Source organism: Heteronotia binoei, chromosome 2 (genome assembly GCF_032191835.1).
Source record: "Heteronotia binoei isolate CCM8104 ecotype False Entrance Well chromosome 2, APGP_CSIRO_Hbin_v1, whole genome shotgun sequence".
Lineage (NCBI taxonomy): Eukaryota > Metazoa > Chordata > Lepidosauria > Squamata > Gekkonidae > Heteronotia > Heteronotia binoei.
The window spans coordinates 154624998-154643288 of NC_083224.1; the positions used below are offsets into that span (position 1 = coordinate 154624998).

The following is an 18291-nucleotide window of genomic DNA, read 5'->3' on the forward strand; positions in this document are numbered from 1 at the left end:
AAACCTGTGCAAACTTTCCTGGGAATAAACTCCACAGAACTCAGGCCATGATGACACAAACAATCCTTTATTAATTTTTAAAATGTACTTAATAGCCCATTTTCCTCCCCAGTGAGGATCCAAAGCAGTTTATGGCACTCCTTCATTTTATCTTGATAACAACAGCCCTCTAAAGTAGTTTAGGCTGCAAGTGACTGGCCCAAGTTTACCCAGTGAGCTTCCAAGGCAGAGTGGGATTTCAGCCTGCATCTACCAGAAAGTGTAGATGACTGGAGAATGCAATGGCAAACCACCTCGTAAAAAGTCCGCCATGAAAACGTTGTGAAAGCAACGTCACCCCAGAGTCGGAAACGACTGGTGCTTGCACAGGGGACCTTTACCTTTTTTAGTCCAACACTGTAACCATTACATCATGATGGAACTCCTCCTTTTAATGGGTGAGGAAGATATTCTTAGGGGAAACAGGGCTAAGGGAAGGTCGTTCACCCCTTTTCTCAATTTAAGTCTCTTTCTCTAATAGTCCCAGAGGAGGGAAACAGTAAGAATAGGCTTCATTTTACAAGTGGCATTCTCATTTCTCACACTCCTCTGCTGCAAAATATATTCATCATCAGCGAGGAAGCTATGCTTTGTGTTTTCGAGCAAATTGCTCTATTTGATTTGTCTATCCACATATTCCACAGCATTAGCATTCATGGAATCCTGTCGGTTCAAAAACAGCAGCTTGGCACTGCAGAATGGACGAAAAGGCAGCTTGGCGCTTCTTGTGATTCCCCGGGGCTATGGACTCATTCCCCTCTTTTCATACAGCCCAAGTTCTCCCCCGTCGTTGTACTTTCTTATGATTCTATCCACCCACACTGCGGACGAGGAAAAAAACCGCTCCTCAACCAGAACTTCCGGACTAAAGCGAAAGCTACTACAAGCAATCGCTCTATCGCTGCATCTCTATGATGAAAAACCTATAACGCGATTACCTACCCCGCATATAGACAGAAAAAGAGCCGAGAGTCAACCAGGTCAACTTGATACCGGAAGTATTCAAGCAACTGCAGTTGGCTAATATCCCTTTGGGCTTTAGATACCACAGGTAACAGTGTTCTCGCGAGACTCTCCCCAGGCCTTTGTGCTTCCACCCAGAGGAGAGCTCAAGAACGAGAGTACCGCCTTCTCCTGCTTGTCAAAAAAGATGGCGGCGCCCAGCTCGGAAGGGATGGAGCCCGGTGGGCGGCGGGGGAAGAATAGCCGGACGCTGTTGGTCCGGCACCTGCCCTCTGCGTTGTCGTCCTCGGAGAAGGAAGAGTTGCTGAGGCACTTCGGCGCTTCCTCAGTGCGGGTCCTCTCTGACTACGGCAGGATGGTAAGGAACGAGGTGTCTCGGCCAACGACGCTCCCGCTGCACAGTTTTTCTGTGCAGGAGCGAAGCTGGGGAAGCTGCATCTCCTTGCTTGCAGATGTCATCTCAGCAGGGTGGGGTAATTTACCCACAGGCCACCTATGGTGCCGCCGGATCCAAGCGTACTTTAGGGGACTGGTTTAGCCTGGAGGAATTTTTTTATTGTGTTGCCGCGTTTCCTTCCAGACAGGGGTTGTGCATTTCTAAATGTCTGCGCGGCAGATTTAATATGGGAAGTATTTTCTTCCTCTATCTGCATGCTGAGAAAAGCCGCATGCGGCGCCTACTGGGATGTGTTGTGTCTTATACCTGAGATCTTTCTGTCTACCTCCCAGAACCAGTCCTAGAAGCTGCTGCCTCAGGACACGAAATCTTTTTGCCGTGGCCGGGAAAACTTGTGGGTAAAGCAGATATGGGAGACCAAACGGTCTAAACGTGATGCGTAGGAAAACCTAAAGAACAATGGCTGCAAACGTACAGGGCAGTGTCCTTTACATCCAAACGGATATTCATAGCCAAAGGGATTTGGATACACATAAGAGGAAAGAGCTCTTCTGAATATCAATAGCAGACATGAATTAGCTTATGCTTATAGATTTACATCGATGTGATTGTTTTGGAGTATCATGAGCATTCATTTGCTACTCTGATTGCCCTGACTATGAGCAGGTCGCGATTATAGAATCAGAGTTGGAAGGGACCCCCCAGGGTCATCTAGTCTAACCCCTTGCACGATGCAGGAAATTTACAAGTACCTCTCCCCAACACACACCCAGTGACCCCTGCTCCAAACCCAAAAGTGGCCCAAAAATAAAAACCTCTCCAGGATTCCTGGCAAAACTGGTCTGGAGAAAAAGTGCTGCCTGACCCCAAATTAGTGAACAGCATTCCCCTGGGCTTGTAAGAAGGGACCGTGAGAACTGGTACAACCCTCCTTCTCATGATCTACCTAATTTGACAGAATCAGCATTGCTGTCAGATGGCCATCTAGCACCCATGGAAAAACCTCAAAAGAACGAGAGCCCACCACCACCTGAGGAAGCCTGTTCCACTGAGGAACGGCTTTGAGTGTCAAGAAGTTCATTGGAATGTTTCATTGAAAACTTTTTTGATTTAATTTCAACCTATTGGTTCTGGTCTGATCTGGGGCAACAGAAAAGGTTGTTTAAGGAACGAGTCTTAGAGTAAAGGAGAATAACCGTAACTTGTTTACCTTTAAGTATCTGTTGTGAGACTTGTGAGGAAGATAGGCAATGAAAATAATATTGTCTCCAAATTCTGGGGTGAAGAATTTAACTAATTGTAGTAGTGTACATCTAAAGGATGAGAAAATTGCTGCATCTTAGCGCATGCATTAGAATGAAAGAATCACCTCATAGTTCCTTGTGCTTCAGGATAATCCCATTCTGATGTGTGCAAAAGCATGCTTCTCCCTTGAAGTGGCATAATGCTGTGCTTTCAAAAGAGCTATGGTACAGTGAATTGTTTTCTGTGGTAATGTGTTCTTTTCACAAAATTGTTTTGGCTTGACTTTCAGAAACACACAGCTTTTGCTACCTTTGCCAGTGAAAATGCAGCTGCTCAGGTGAGTATTGGATCTTTTTCATTATAGAAACAAAGAATTAAGGTCTGTTGGCTGATTTTGTTTGTACATGTGTGAAGAACCATGTAGACAGCTTCGGGGAACCGGAGGGTAAAATGTGTTAGGAAGAGGAAATACGTTTGCTAACAGTGCTAGAAAACAGTTAATTTTATTAGATTAATATAACCTCATTTGTCTATAGTTGCTGAGCTTGGTGTTTATATCACAGGATCAACCTCTCGAATAGCTCTGCACAACTTGAGACATCTGTAAAGAAAACACATCTTCCAGTCCTTGGAAAGCAATAAAAAATTAGAGACTTATCAAATTAATGGTGGATTGGGTTGGGCTACTGGACAACTAATTGTACAGGCCTGCTGTAAAACATCATTTTAGAGCACATAAAGATAAACACAAAAGGGAGACAGTTCCATGTGTTCCTACCATTGTGCCTTTTAGTCAGTGAGAGACATTTCTACATTAGGGTGGCACATCTTATGATTGCTTGCTGTACCCTCTTACCTGTTCCCTTCCTCCCTTTTTGGTTAGTTTATATGCTTTTTGAGACAAGCATCTGTGTTTTTATGCCAAGATATAATTTTTCTTGGCCTTACAACCCTGCCATTGGCAGCTGTAGTCATGAGAGTGTGGAGGAAAAGTAAAATTGCTAATCATCTCTCACCCTGCCCAATGTGAAGCTTTTTTTTTAGCTTGGTTAGAACTGAAGGGAGACTACTATATCAGTCTGTTCTGAAATTCTTTTAAATGTGACTTGACTGAGTGTTTGCTTGATTAAAGGCATTATCAAGACTTCATCAGCTGAGCCTACTGGGCCACACGTTGGTAGTTGAATATGCAAAGGACCAAGACAGTGTTCATGCACTTAGCCAGTCTGCTTCCTCTGAAAAGGACAAAAGGTACATGGATGTTTATTTTCATATTTAGTGACTTCCTATAACTTTAAAAAAAAAGAAATTATCTAAATGATAAATCTTGTTTAGCTAATTTGGCTGTATTTCTAATTCTGTGCCTTTTTTATTTTGTTAATGACCTCATATGTTTTTGTTCCCTTGCAACTTGTTAGCCACCATTAGTCTCAGGAAATAAGGTGAAGTATACATATTGTAGATAAATAAATCCTTTCTGAACTGTGGCCATCATGCTGAACATTAATTCAGCAAGTTACTTCATGGAAATGATCCTAACTGATAATCTTATGTTATATTATAGTACCGCAACTATATTGAGTAGTATAATTTTCCAAATTGACAGCTTGAAGTAAAGAATGGACAACTTGCAGTGTAATCCTAGGAATTATTATATTATACTTAGAAGGATATAATTCTGTTTAGGATCATGCTGTTAGAAGTCTTACTTGATGAATTTGGATTCAGGTGGGTAGCCATGTTGGTCTGAAGCAGCAGGACAATGTTCAAGTGCAGTGGCACCTTTAAGATCAACACAGTTTTATTTAAGTTAGAAGCTTTCATGTGCATGCACACTTATTCAGATACAATGAAGTTACCAGTCCATACATATAGATCGAGGATAAGCAGTAAATTAGCATACAACATAATGAAGGTGTTTAACACATTCAAGGACCAGACTGGAATATCAAGCTTAGTTTATGTGGTTTATTCTTTATTTTATTTTTATTTGTCCTGTTGTCCTGTGGTTACTGTTTGTTTGGTTTAATTCTGGGGGAAATAGTGAAGGAAATATATCAAAATTGGAGATGGATGGGCAGATATACGCTTCTTAATTGTGGGATGCTGAGAGTAATTAACTGAGACCCTGGCATTACCTGCCATTTGTCTCCTCTCAAGCGTGGAGGCAACGTTACAGCATCCTCTTCTTTGAAGTGGGAAAACTCAAATTTTGCTTTGATAAATTTGCTATTCAATTTTTAAATCACTGTGCAGATCCGAATACCGTTAGTTAATTTCATATTGTCAAATACTTTTGTAAAATAATTGCTCTTATAATTTTGTTTTTTTAGTCTTGAAGAACCAGTGAAGGAAGAGAAAGGGAAGAAAGAGCTAGGTTGCCTCCAAGTTGAAAGAGGAATTGCTCCTAGACATGGGTTAGTACTTGGCTTCTTGATGTGTATGCTAAAATTTAATTGGATCCCAGTCTTAAAGCCCTTACATGCTTGTATAAGGAAGTGAATCAGAAACCAAAACCATGCAGTTGTTTTAAATTAGCTCTTAAGGACGTTGCATGCTTTCTGCTTTTGTAGATGTGGTTCTATTTGTAAATGTTATAAAGCCTGTTTTGTCTGCCAGTGTATTGAGTTTGCGGTCTGGATTCTTGAGTTACACATAGCATGTGATATTGCCTCATGCTCTGGCTAGCCCATTGGTTTTCAAGAGGCCCAGGCTTCTGTTTACTGTCTCTTTAGAAATGAAACAATCTTTTAGCATATTACATATCTGTGTGTTCAGCACATGGCCTGGAAGTAGTTGTTTTCCTTAGGACTTGTACATAACCGTGACATTTTCTAGTCTGTCCACAGAGCAGCATACCACTGTGCTATACTGAAAATTGCTTTTGAAGTTCCCTTTTATTTCAAAAGTAGCTAGCTCTTGTGAACCCTGAGCAAAAGTAGCTAGCTCTGGGAACCCTGAGCAAAAGATCCCATAAGGCAGATGGAACTATTTGCATTGTTCATCTTAGCCATTATATTCATAGCTATGTTTTTTTTTAGCAGGATTTAAAAAATGAAATAGAAAAAAGCATAGAATGTGCAAATTTGAATCCTAATTTATCACAATTATTAATGAATTTGGGGTCATTTGAAATAACAGTTGCTTTGCAATTAAAGAACAAAACTTATAACCAGCAGCTGTTGTATAGCTTTTATACGTTTTCATTGCTTGTCTTAAAAAAAAAAAACTAAATTCTTTGATTTGTTTCCTTTCCTTTCCCATAGACTAACTTTTCCTTTAAGCTCTTGCCTCAAGTACCTGTATCCACCACCTTCGAATACAATCCTAGCCAACATAGCAAATGCCTTAGCAAGTGTGCCTAAGTTTTATGTGCAGGTAAGTATAGATCTCTTCTCACACTCAAATTCAAGGTGTAAAATCTGGTACTTGTTTGAATTACATAGCATAGCAACACATTATTCCAGAATTAAATTTGCTTTAGATGTTTACCACAAATAAGGAAGTGAATCAAAAGAGTTCTGCATTTGTTTGTAGTCATATCCTAGCATCTCTAACCTGTTTGTTGGCCTACCAGGGCAGCCGGTTGTCCACTGTGACATAGGATGTTGGACTAGATGCACCATTGGTCAGAACTATCAAGGCTCTTGGCCTTTTCTTTTAAAATTGCAAACTTGTGCTTATGGGTTTTGTCCTATGAACTCAGAGCAGAGTACTGTTTCCTGAACAGTGCCATGCTTTTCTTGCAGCCTGCTGTGTCCCCCTTAAGATTAAGGGACCACCTTGAACAGTGCTGAGTATTACATGGGGTTCTGCAGTGGAAAAGAGTAATATCTCCCCCCTCCCCTTGTAAATGGAAGTAGCCTTTCAGAGTTTCTTTGTACACAAAGAAAACAATTGAAATTCCATCTAACAAATCACAGGATAGATTTATAAATGACTTATGTACAACTTATTGCATTTGCAAAAGATTTCTTGGTCCTAGTCCCAGAATGGGAGCACATTCAGCCAGTGCTGAAAGAGCTGCACTGGCTACCTGTTGTGTTCCGAGTTCGCTTCAAGGTGTTGGTATTGACCTTTAAAGCCCTTTATGGTCAGGGACCTGCATATCTACGGGACCGCCTTTCTCCATATATCCCCCAGAGAGCACTGCGATCAGGGACAAAAAACCTACTCTCGGTCCCCGGACCAAAAGAAGCCAGGTTATGCATGACAAGATCTAGGGCTTTTTCGGTGGCAGCACCAGAGCTTTGGAATGCCCTTCCAGAAGCCATACGAGCCCTGCGGGATCTGTCTGCGTTCCGCAGGGCCTGTAAGACCGAGTTGTTCAAGCAGGCCTTCGATGCTTGACGAAAAGATGGCTGCCACCGGACATCACACAGAATGCCGGTGATCACTGCTTGGAATTTTAATGCTGCTTATAATGTATGGATTCAGCACTATATAATGGTTTTAAAAATTGTAATATGTTTTTAAACTGGAAAAAGTAAATTATGGTTTTATATATTTTATTGGTTTAACTGTGTAGATGATACTGTGAGCCGCCCTGAGTCCGCTTGCGGAGAGGGCGGGATATAAGTCAAATGTAATAAATAAATACATTTGTTCTAATGAAAAATGTCCCACTCTCTTGGTTGGATAGTGTATATTCCCTTATCTAGCAGTGGATCTTTCCTCCGGCACAAAGAGTCTTGCTTCAGTGGAAGAAGCATTTTGCACCAGAGGAAGGTTGCTTGCATTTGTAGGTGGGTTCCATCCTTAAAAAATGGATTCACAGGATCCAGCCTCTCATCTGTAACTATCTTTAAACCATTATAGAAATCTGTGTAGTAGTATTTTAGTGGTATAGGTGGTATTTAAATGTAATGAGTTAAAGCATGAGAAGTGCTCTTTTAAGGATTGTTGGCAAAAACTTGGTGTTTTTGTTACTAGGTTTTACATCTTATGAACAAAATGAATCTTCCCCCTCCCTTTGGACCAGTTACTGCTCGGCCTCCAACGGTACAGTGTTTTGAATGATATTGCTAGCAAAAGCAGTAAATTGCATGTAGTTTAAACATACCATTGGTCTAAAGTCTGGTGTCCATATCTTAGAATTGTTTGGCCTCACATGACCTTAAGTTGCATAATGGTAGAAAAATATGACAGGAATTTAATATAGTACAGAAGGGAACAAATATTTTTTTTTAACTTTGAAATGCAGAGTATGCTCCTAGCATTTTTTTTAAAAAAGCATCCCCTTGTTTAGTATGAAGAGTATATTCCTGTGCCACTGCCACCTCCTCCAATTCCACCTTTGCCTCCTGAGGACCCTCCTTTGCCTGAAGAAGACGGCAGTCAAGATTCAAGTAAAGATGAGTCAGAATATGAAAGTGATGATGAAGAAGATAAAGAGAGGTTAGTGGTCACAATCTGTGTTCCCTCTAAGCTGCAGAGCCTTGAGAGCAAAAATTCTACTTTGTGAGCTACTGGCATTAAAGTTGTGAGCTTCTGGTGTTAAAGTTGTGAGCTGCTGCATAAATTATTGTGCTCTGGGGTCGTCCTTCCTGAGCTAAGACAAAAATGTGTGAGCTGGAGGCTAAAAATCTGTGAGCTAGTTCATGCTAACTCAGCTTAGAGGGAACACTTCACAATATCTTCAGGATTCTATGTCCTTATTTCATTCAAGAGGAACTTCCTTCAGCTGAAATTTGACATATGATGTAGATGCTTTGCAACCTGGAAGTAAGGTTCATTCAGAGCACTGGGGCTTGCTTTTAGATGTATGCATTTCAGTGCTGTGCTCCCCCTTTCATCTGCTAGGATGAGAGAATAGTTTATGTGACTAAGATTAATACCAGTTTCTTTTATCTCTTTGTGTTTTGCTTGCTATAATACATGAATAAAGAAAGGTCCATTTGATTGCCGGAGTTTCTTGAGTTAGGGGTAATTCTGCCTGGGATTGTGCTGTAATGTTATCAATTTTTATAACCAATAACATGTATTTAAATATATTATTACATGTTAATTTGAATCAAAATTGATCAGAAGTTTTTAAAGAAACCCTGATTATTTTAAAATAGTTTTAATATTAGTTGGGGCATTGTGCGTCCTCTGAAATTCCTTTATTCTGTTCTGAGCCTGCCTTCGGCAGGGAGGGTGGGATATAAATAAAATAAATAAATTAAGGCTCTGGATAGCACAGAGAGTGTAACTGGAAAAAATGAGTAGGAAAACCATATCCCTTAACATGGTATGGATTATTATAGTCTACGAATGCCTCAGCAATGAACCTCCAGCTCCAGGCTCTCAGCCAAAACAGCTCTTAGATTGCATCTTCAGATCTGAACTGCCTGTATTTTCATGTTTAAAGTGGGGTTTCTTTGGCAGCATTCTTTCCTGAACTTTATTGTTACATAGTTCTTTATATACTATGGCTAAAGGAAGCAATTGCTCTGGCATACTGCTTCTCTTCAGTTGTGCCGGGTTCTTCTTAAAGTAGTGGAAGACCTAACCAATCACTTTCTCAGGAGAAATTACATGGGAGCCAACACTGTTTTAGGTTATGTAAGAGTCAGGTATTTGCCAGAGAAATCCTTCTTACATACTTTTTAAAAGATCCTGAGGATCCCATGTCAACCAGTCTGATCAAATTGTGTCTAAAGAACTTGTATTTTTTCTTCTGAAAATATGTGAAATATTTTTCTTAATGTTTAGATACACGAAACTGATGGAACTAGCAACCCTTCAACCCAAGCGACAAATACCGACAAAGCAGCATCGTGCAAGAAAAAAGAGAAAGCTAAAAGACTTATTAAATGTTTCCCTACCTATTTCTCACAGGTACAGACATAGGAATTTAATATGTAGAGAGCGCACTGCCATGCAATGACTTCTGTTTTGCGTCCTCTGTTATAGTAGTTAGAGCTTGAATGTTAACATTCTGTGACTCATACATGTGGTGTATGGCAGGGGTGGCCAGTGGTAGCTCTCCAGATGTTTTTTGCCTACAGCTCCCACCAGCCCCAGCCAGCATGGCCAATGGTTGGGGCTGATGGGAGTTATAGGCAAAAAAATCTGGAGAGCTACTGTTGGCCACCCCTGGTGTATGAGGTAATTTCCAGATCTGAAAAGGCCCCATTTTTAGGTATCTTTCACCAGGTATGATTCACTGCCAGAGAATATAGTGGTAGCCTCTAAAGGAATAAACAACTTTATGAATGTATTTAATCCCCATCTAGAGGAAAGGTCTATCAGTGACTGCTAGCCATGGAGGATGAGGGGAACCTCCACATTCAGAGATACTAACTCTCTGAATCCTAGAGTCAGGAGGCAGCATCAGGGGAAGGCATTTGTTGTTGGCTGCTGTTGGCGAAATCAGAAGTTACTAAATGATTTTGACTTTCTAAGAGAATGCAGTCCAAAAGCTTATCGAGTTCTGTAATGCAAGATACTTTTTATTGTAAAAGTTCTTGGAATAAAAGTGCCTTTGAGAAATGTGTGATCTTTCAGGAATCACTTTATGTAGTGAAGTGGTCTCGTATATTTACATAAGCTTAATATTGTTTTCAACAGTAACTCGCATCCAGCACTGTCACCTTCTGACGTATTTGAGCAGCCGCAGCCAGTTGGTCTCAAAAAAATTGAATTTCACATTTCTGCAGATGTGCCTGCTGTTCTTCAGCAAAGTCTGGAGAAAGAGCAAAATAATGGTATGACCTGTTGATGTATAATGTTGGGGAAATCATACAGATTTACAGTAGTCCCTTCATATGAACATATGAAGCTGCCTTATACTGAATCAGACCTTTGGTCCATCAAAGTCAGTATTGTCTTCTCAGACTGGCAGCGGCTCTCCAAGGTCTCAAGCTGAGGCTTTTTCACACCTGTTTGCCTGGACCCTTTTTTGGAGATGCCAGGGATTGAACCTGGGACCTTCTGCTTCCCAAGCAGATGCTCTACCACTGAGCCACCGTCCCTCCCCTTCAAGCAAACTACAATGTAACAGGTTGGAAGCTACCATTTTCCCCATTAGCACTTTCACATTTCTCCAGCACATCTCCCACTGATACAAGGTACACTTGCACCAGAAGAGTGGACATTGATCCGACCCAATGCGTATGAAGGGCTTTGTTATTAATTTACCGTTAATAGCTGACCCTATTTCTTGTACAATTCAGTAGGGCGATGGGTTTTTAAATTTAGATTAAACTCTTAGGGTTAGATACTCTGGTAGCTGTCTGTTTATGGAGTGGGATTTTTGGCCAACCTCCTCTATGCTTTTCTTGGCGATCCCTATTCCCTAAGAGCAGCATTTCAGGGATCATTTGGGGGCTATAATGGAAGGAGGAAGGTGAGGAAGTCCCATTCTACTGATGGAAATGCCTACCTTCTCATGTACTAATGTAGTCTTCTGTTTGTCTTGGATGACTTTGTGGTAAACTTCACTGGCAGTAGTCACAAGCGTTTTTTAGACCTAAGGATGTAAGCATGCTTAAAGCCCCACTTGAATTGCAGGAGTTATCTTTGAGCTCTCATGCTTCTGAATCATATTTTAAATAGTTGTTCTGGTGTTTTTTCTCTTTTGATAACTATGCAGCAGCTGATGAAATATCAAATGCAGGATTTGGAAAAATCTTCCCTGCTCCTAGTTCCAGTCCTAAAGAGGAGATGGAAGAAGATGATGATGAAATTCCCTCTGAATTCATCTCCAGAAGAGAGCTAGAAAAAGGCAGGGTCTCTAAAAGAGGTAAAAATATTTAAATATTAGAAAACACAGTTGAAATGCTAGATTTGTATTTTAAGTTAAAATGTTTAGCTGTTTGGGCACATAGTTGAACAAGTGTCATCTAAACCTTGGACATCTGACAACCCCCTATATACTGGGTGAAGGGGTAGTTTAAGGTTTTAAAAAGTCATATAAATGCAGATTACCAAGTATCTGTTTGTCTTTTTGTGCTCAAGAAATGGAAACCTTTTCAGTCTTCAAAAATTATGAACCAGGTGATCCCAACTGTAGAATTTATGTGAAGAATCTGTCTAAGCAGGTTCAAGAAAAGGTAAGTGAGAACTGTAGAAGTTGTCACGTAGTGTTTATTTCCTTTGTTAGAGGTTTCTGACTTTTGATTTTGTTTTTAAAAAAACTATCTTAATCCTAGGATTTGAAGTTTATTTTTGGAAGATATGTTGACTTTTCATCTGAAACTGAACGTATCATGTAAGTAAGAACTGGGCAACTTCTTTTGTAGAGTCGGAGGGTCTTGATTCAGTGAGCATGGTGGTACCTCTGAACTCCACTTCCCCACCTGTTTAAGGATATAGTATAGGCAGAAGTCTGCAAAGGGTGGATAACATCATATATGGATTGAAAAGAAGCAGCCCCGTCAGACAGGAAGCAGTAGTGGAGCCCGTGATGAACACATGAAAGAAGTTTGAGTGGACTACAAAATTTAAGAAATGAGCTGGTGGGAAATAAAGAGCAGTCAAGGAGGTGGCAAAAATAGATTAGTGGTACAGTGAACTGGAGGAGGGAGGGGAAGACTGAGGGATGCAAGAAGCCAGGGGCAGTGAAAGCTGGTAACCTTGACTGAAGAATGCTGCATGAATAGACCTTTTTTATTCCAAAACTAAAGATGAAATAGTGGGGATTAGGGTTGTCAAAAGATACCCACTTCCTCTATTATTAGCAAAGTCTTGCAGGACCCTGGGGGCTTGCAGGAAGTTTACACACTGAATGTTTAAAAGAAAGAACAAGGCCCACCCTAGTGTCCAGATCTATAGGAAGGTTCTTCTAAGTGGCATTTTTAGTAAGTTGTACTTGTGTTCCATCTGGTGGTAGCCTGATTATAATAATTTCAAAAATCATCGCAGCCCTTCTCTCTAAGCTGTTTTGTGTAATGGGCAAGCTAGAAATACAACAGCTCATTCTTTTCCTTTTTATCTTAGGTTTGATATACGCTTAATGAAAGAAGGCCGGATGAAAGGACAAGCGTTTATTGGGCTTCCTAATGAAAAAGCAGCTGCAAAGGCTTTGAAAGAAGTGAACGGATATGCTTTGTTTGACAAACCCATGGTAGTTGTATCCTTTCCCAAAGCCTTCCTCCCCACCCTGTGATTTTCAATCAAGTTGGCAAGTTTTCAAAACCTTGCTTTCCATCTTATACACATCCAAAGCATGATCAGAATTGCTTTAGATGGTTTTTACCATTTGCATCTTAGAGCCAATTCATACATTTTTGCCGGAAAGTGATTAAAATTATCTCGTGACTGTATCGTCTGTTTCCTTTTTGGAGAATCTCGTTTGAAATCACCCCTTACCTTGTATGAATGCTTGAAAGCATATCTTAGATGGTACATTGTGGAGTAAGGCCCAGTTATTGCTGGGATCACTTTCAGATGTACCATAAGTTCTACTGTTTGGAGCAGTGCTGTAAATTGTTCACAAGCAATTTGAGTTGCACTTCAAATAGAAACCTAGACAAGCAAAGAAGGGAAAATGTCCATGCCATGTGCTTCATTTTTAAATGTTTGACCATTTGGATGAGATGTGCTTTGGAGACCTAAGTTAATATCTTCGTGCAGTTGGAGCTATTGATTTCATGCATTTATCATAGTTTTATGTAACAATGTAACAGTCTTTCATATTTACAAGTCCAATGCACTAAACTTTAGGATCAGTCTAAATATAATCTGAATATTTACCACTCTAGAATGTAGCTCGAATTGTATTTACCTCCAGTAGTATGTTTTAGAGAACATATTAGATATCTGTGTAATTAGAAATATCTATGTAATTACATGAACATATGAAGCTGCCTTATACTGAATCAGACCCTTGGTCCATCAAAGTCAGTATTGTCTTCTCAGACTGGCAGTGGCTCTCCAGGGTCTCAAGCTGAGGTTTTTCACACCTATTTGCCTGGACCGTTTTTTGGAGATGCCAGGGATTGAACCTGGGACCTTCTGCTTCCCAAGCAGATGCTCTACCACTGAGCCACCATCCCTCCCCTACATATCCCCACCGTCCCTACATATCAAAGTAACTAAAACTTTCACCATTCATCCACTTCAGATTATGACTCAAAACAGGATTATTTCTCATCTTGTTTTTGGATGCCTTAACATAATGTGATATTTGAGTTTTTTCTCTGCAACCTTGAGTGTGACTTACCTACCTTTTTCCAATAAGTTTGACAGCTTTTGAGTAAATTGTTATGTCCCATAGCTTAACAGTATCTTTATTTTTCCATAGTGTTTACCATATGCAAATATTTTTTGCTGTGAATATTTTTGTATGAATTGAGCATTCTTGCTAACAACTAAGGTGTAAGCTCCTTAACAGAGACCTAGCAATTTGCTCGTTCTGCAAGACCAAAACAGGATCCAAAAGATGATAAAAGGAAAAGATAGAAGAGAAAATCCTGAAGGTAAGTCACTGCAAGAGTACGTGTTATCTGTTACATATTGGACATTTAGATCAAAGACACATCCAGCCAGTTCTTTAGAACTTGGGTACAGATTGCTATTCAGATGCATACTGGTAATGTATGCGGAAAGCAATATATGTTCATACTGGACTGGAACAGATATCTTTAGTCCACAGTCTAAAACTACTTCCCTAATTTAATGCATACCTTTTATTTTTAACATAGCCAAGAATTTTTAAAAGTAAGCTAAAATTTGAAAAGAAGGTGAAATTACAACTTTACATTTCCAGAACGAACTAAGTTTCCAAGATTTTTTTTTTAAGAATACAACTTGTTGCCTGTTTTGTTTATAACACACAGTAAAGTGATCAAATACACAGTGAAGTGCATTCCAGCAAATTATGAATTTTCTGGCTACTAAATCATTTGACACTTTCAATTATATGCAGTTTGGTGTTTACATATATTTTTGCAAGGGCCATAAGGGAATGTATTTTAGTAAGGGTCAGAAGTGAGCCTACAGCTCTCTTCTAGCCTTTAGAAGAAAGGAACTCTGTAGTGCACAGTCCTCTTCATTTTAAAATAGAAGTTGATTTTATTCATGTATAAGATCATGAAAGTGTATTAGTATAAGATCATGAAAGTGTCTCAAGTAAATTTCTGGTTTATATAGTAACTTTATACCCTGCCTTTCCAAAAATTGATGTGGGGGGTGGGGACACATAATCATCACTATAAAAAGGCTAAAAAATAGTTCTTGTCATTAAAGGTAACAGAACGAAGGTACCTCCACAACAGAGAGCAACTCAGTTAATGGCATAAAATCGCATTAGATTCTCAAAAGCTTGATGTTGTTGGGTCAAATGTATTCGGTTCTCGAAAATAAGCAGAAAAGTAGTGGGTTTTATTTTTAAAAAATGTTCTGTCACTTAATATTTATATTGAAATCTGAATGGAAAACTGTTATTTTATAAACCTTATTGATCCTTAAACACTTTTAGAAATCTTGTAAAAAGACTGCAAATGGCTATTCATAGCCTTGTTGCAAACTTTAGAAGTGTGGCTTCTGTCTATCATTGTTAAAGAAGCCATGTGTACAGATTATTTAAAAAGTTACTGATTTAGAATGGTCTGTCTAGTATTGAGGCTGAGTAATCTTTTTTCATTGCAATTGGACTGTAGACAAAATCTACATTTGGTGCAGTAGTTTTATATAATACTCTTCACAATGGTGCACTTTAGGGGTATGCAGTCAAATGAGACTATATATTTTGCTAAAGAATATTCAGCTGCTCCGTGGCTTTGTTTTCTTCATCATGCATAGTACTTAAACATTTCCCGTCTTTACATGCTAGCTGCTGAAGCGGAATTGATGATAACTGTAGGTGGAGATCAGGGCCATCACAAATTGACAATCATGTTTGAGTAGGACATTTGTGAATCAAATTATTGTATATATTAGTTCCACAGCCATGTATAATTGCCTATAATTTGTGGCAATATGAACATATGAAGCTGCCTTATACTAAATCAGACCCTTGGTCCATCAAAGTCATATTGTCTACTCAGACTGGCAGCGGCTCTCCAGGGTCTCAAGCTGAGGTTTTTCACACCTATTTGCCTGGACCCTTTTTTGGAGATGCCAGGGATTGAACCTGGGACCTTCTGCTTACCAAGCAGATGCTCTACCCCTGAGCCCCCATCCCTCCCCAAGGGAGGTATATGTTCATCAGCATAAATAGTTATAGCTGACAGTGGTTGATCCAAGCATTGCAGATAAGAGGTAACAGTTTCTTTCACTGTAGATATGGCCAGCTATACTATGGCAACACTGACAGTTCTTGTACCAGACTCGTGGGGGAAAAATTCATTGCAGTGCTAAAGGAGGATACATGAAAATAGTTCTGCTTCACATTTATGCTTGATGGTACAAAGAAGCGGGTTTAGCTTTCCCTAAGATCAGTGAGCCACTCCCCTTCTATTACTTTCTAAAGTCTTGCTTTTCATAAGATGCTTTGAATGGACTGAGGAATTAGAAGAGTTGGTGCCAGGACATAGTCCAACACAAATATAGAATTACTGAGCAGCTTGCCTCAAGACGCTGAGGAAGACTGATGGAAGGAGACTCATTTTTGAAAACAATGTCCACTAAATTCTGCTGTGTCAGAACTGGTGGATTGTCACCTTGTGGTGTTTTCTGATTGGCTTTTCTGGCACTCTATTGGTTATTTTTAATGCTGCTGTAGTCCCCAGTCTCCATCCATTGCTTTCTTTTTCATTCCATTAACCTAGCAATTAAAGTAATATTTACTTGGTGTGGCATTGCATCTATTGAACACGTTCATTATGTTTATGGTGAAGAGATTTTTGAAAATTACCTTTTTAAAATAGGCAGTTTAAAGAATGAAAGAACTGTACCAGGGAATAAAAGTATTAAACCACATTTTGCTGTTCTTCCTTAGAAGCATTCCTGCGTAAATACTGCAGTAATACTGTGTCATGCAAAGTGTATCCTTTCTTGTTGTATCCTTTTACGTAATTTTTTTCTGCAAAAATAAGTTCTCAGAAGTTCTCTGCTAGCATTAGCTTCAGCAGTAAACAAGTACATCTTTAATAGTACAGCTTCAAACTCAGATTGTCTCAGAGGACTATTTAATGATTCCCTTATTTGTCAGGGTGCCCATGTAAATGCTTAACTATAAGACGTAACATTTTAATCCCTTGTATTAAGCAACACAGGTTTGGGTTCCAGATCACCAGCCAGTATAAACTGCTCTCTTTACGTTGGGAGAGTTTTAAAAAACGTTTTATACAAACTGAGGTTCTGGCCCCAAATTTATTTATATATATAAATTTTTATTCTGCCCTCCCCACAAACGAGCTCAGGGTGGATCACAACAAGAGGACAGTTAATGACTTTGTATTTAAAGTGCATTATGACACAAAGTCTTTCAATTTCATGGTGTTCCAAGGAAGAAAAATGCAATCTTGACAATATGTTTGTGATAATTTCTCTCTGCAATGAGTAGGACCTCCATTTCAGCTGCCTTTTAAAACATTTCCTATAGTGGAAAAGGACCAGGAATTGAAACAGCATATGTTGAACACGTGAAGTGGAAAGTAATAGCTTGTTCTGTCTTTCCTCATTGCCCATCTAAGGATAAAATGTGAGACACTTCTGTATGCAAAACAGTGAAATCTTGCAAGTCAAAATATGCAACTTGAATGTGTGAACCTTTCAGCAGTCTGTTGGGTGTGTGTGTGTATGTATGTTTTAATGCACCGTTAAATCATTCCAGGTTCGTTTTGAATTCCATGTCTTTCAAGTGCATTCGAACTCTAGGAGAAGAGGCATAGTCAGCTGGATTGTTGAAAAGTGCGTATTACCATTTCAGATGCATTTGCACAGTTCTTCAGCCTTGGGTGTAAATGTTCTTTTAAACAATGACACCCTTCTGACAAGCCACATTGCAGAAGTGTGAAAGTATTTTGTTTTATCATCTAATAAATTATTAATTCTGGCATTATGTAGTTCTGTTTTTCAAAACAAAGCATCTGTTTTGCCTTAATCAAAAGTGATACACCATATACATGTGCAGGAATGCATTTACATGTGCACACACATTAAGATAGGTTTATGTACTAGAAGCTGGGCTTTTGGTCTTAAAAGATTGGAAGTATCTTCTAATCATTTCTTTCTGAATATCTTAGATCAGAAGAACCTTGCCAGAGAGTGGAACCCAGCCTATTTTTTCCTCCAAAGTCTAATTATTGGTGTACATACTCTGAATAATACCTTAGCAAAAAGATGGCTGGGTAAAGATGCTACTCAGCATAGGGGACATAGAAAAACATTCATTTTGAACTTGCTTCCAAATAAAATTGTAAAAGATCAGTGTGCTGTTCCTATCCTGAGGTTCTCAGTCAAGCTTTGAATGCTACCATGCTTGGGATTCAACCAACTTTTCTGCTGAATTTTGCCCAGTGCCCCTCCTTACTTCAGCCCTACCACACATGGTTATTTTTGTCCAGGTGAGGCTTGTGATCCCAAGTGCAGTCCTTTTTGGTGTTTGTCTCTTTAGTAACTTGCTTAAAATAAACTCCAACCTTAACTGGAATGAAGACTCATACCGTTCCAGAAGTGGCATGGGCCTCAATTAATGGGGAAAGTGGTGTGTGGAGTAATGTTGTCGTTAGGGAATTTTAGGAGTATAGGAACCTTTCCTAGGACACCCATCCCAC

At 39.5% G+C, this 18291-nt stretch overlaps 1 protein-coding gene across 1 annotated transcript; it reads left to right on the plus strand.

Moving 5' to 3' along the window:
* The first annotated feature begins 1188 nt into the window (after positions 1 to 1188).
* Positions 1189 to 16713, plus strand: RNPC3 (RNA binding region (RNP1, RRM) containing 3). Its single transcript, XM_060232294.1, has 15 exons — positions 1189 to 1360; positions 2934 to 2981; positions 3777 to 3895; positions 4978 to 5061; positions 5911 to 6022; positions 7577 to 7645; positions 7893 to 8041; positions 9341 to 9466; positions 10199 to 10335; positions 11223 to 11372; positions 11588 to 11682; positions 11782 to 11840; positions 12569 to 12701; positions 13973 to 14049; positions 16512 to 16713. Exons 1-14 carry the CDS (start codon positions 1190 to 1192, stop codon positions 14030 to 14032), a joined length of 1512 nt encoding a protein of 503 aa, XP_060088277.1. The 5' UTR covers position 1189; the 3' UTR covers positions 14033 to 14049; positions 16512 to 16713.
* The last annotated feature ends 1578 nt before the right edge of the window (positions 16714 to 18291 follow it).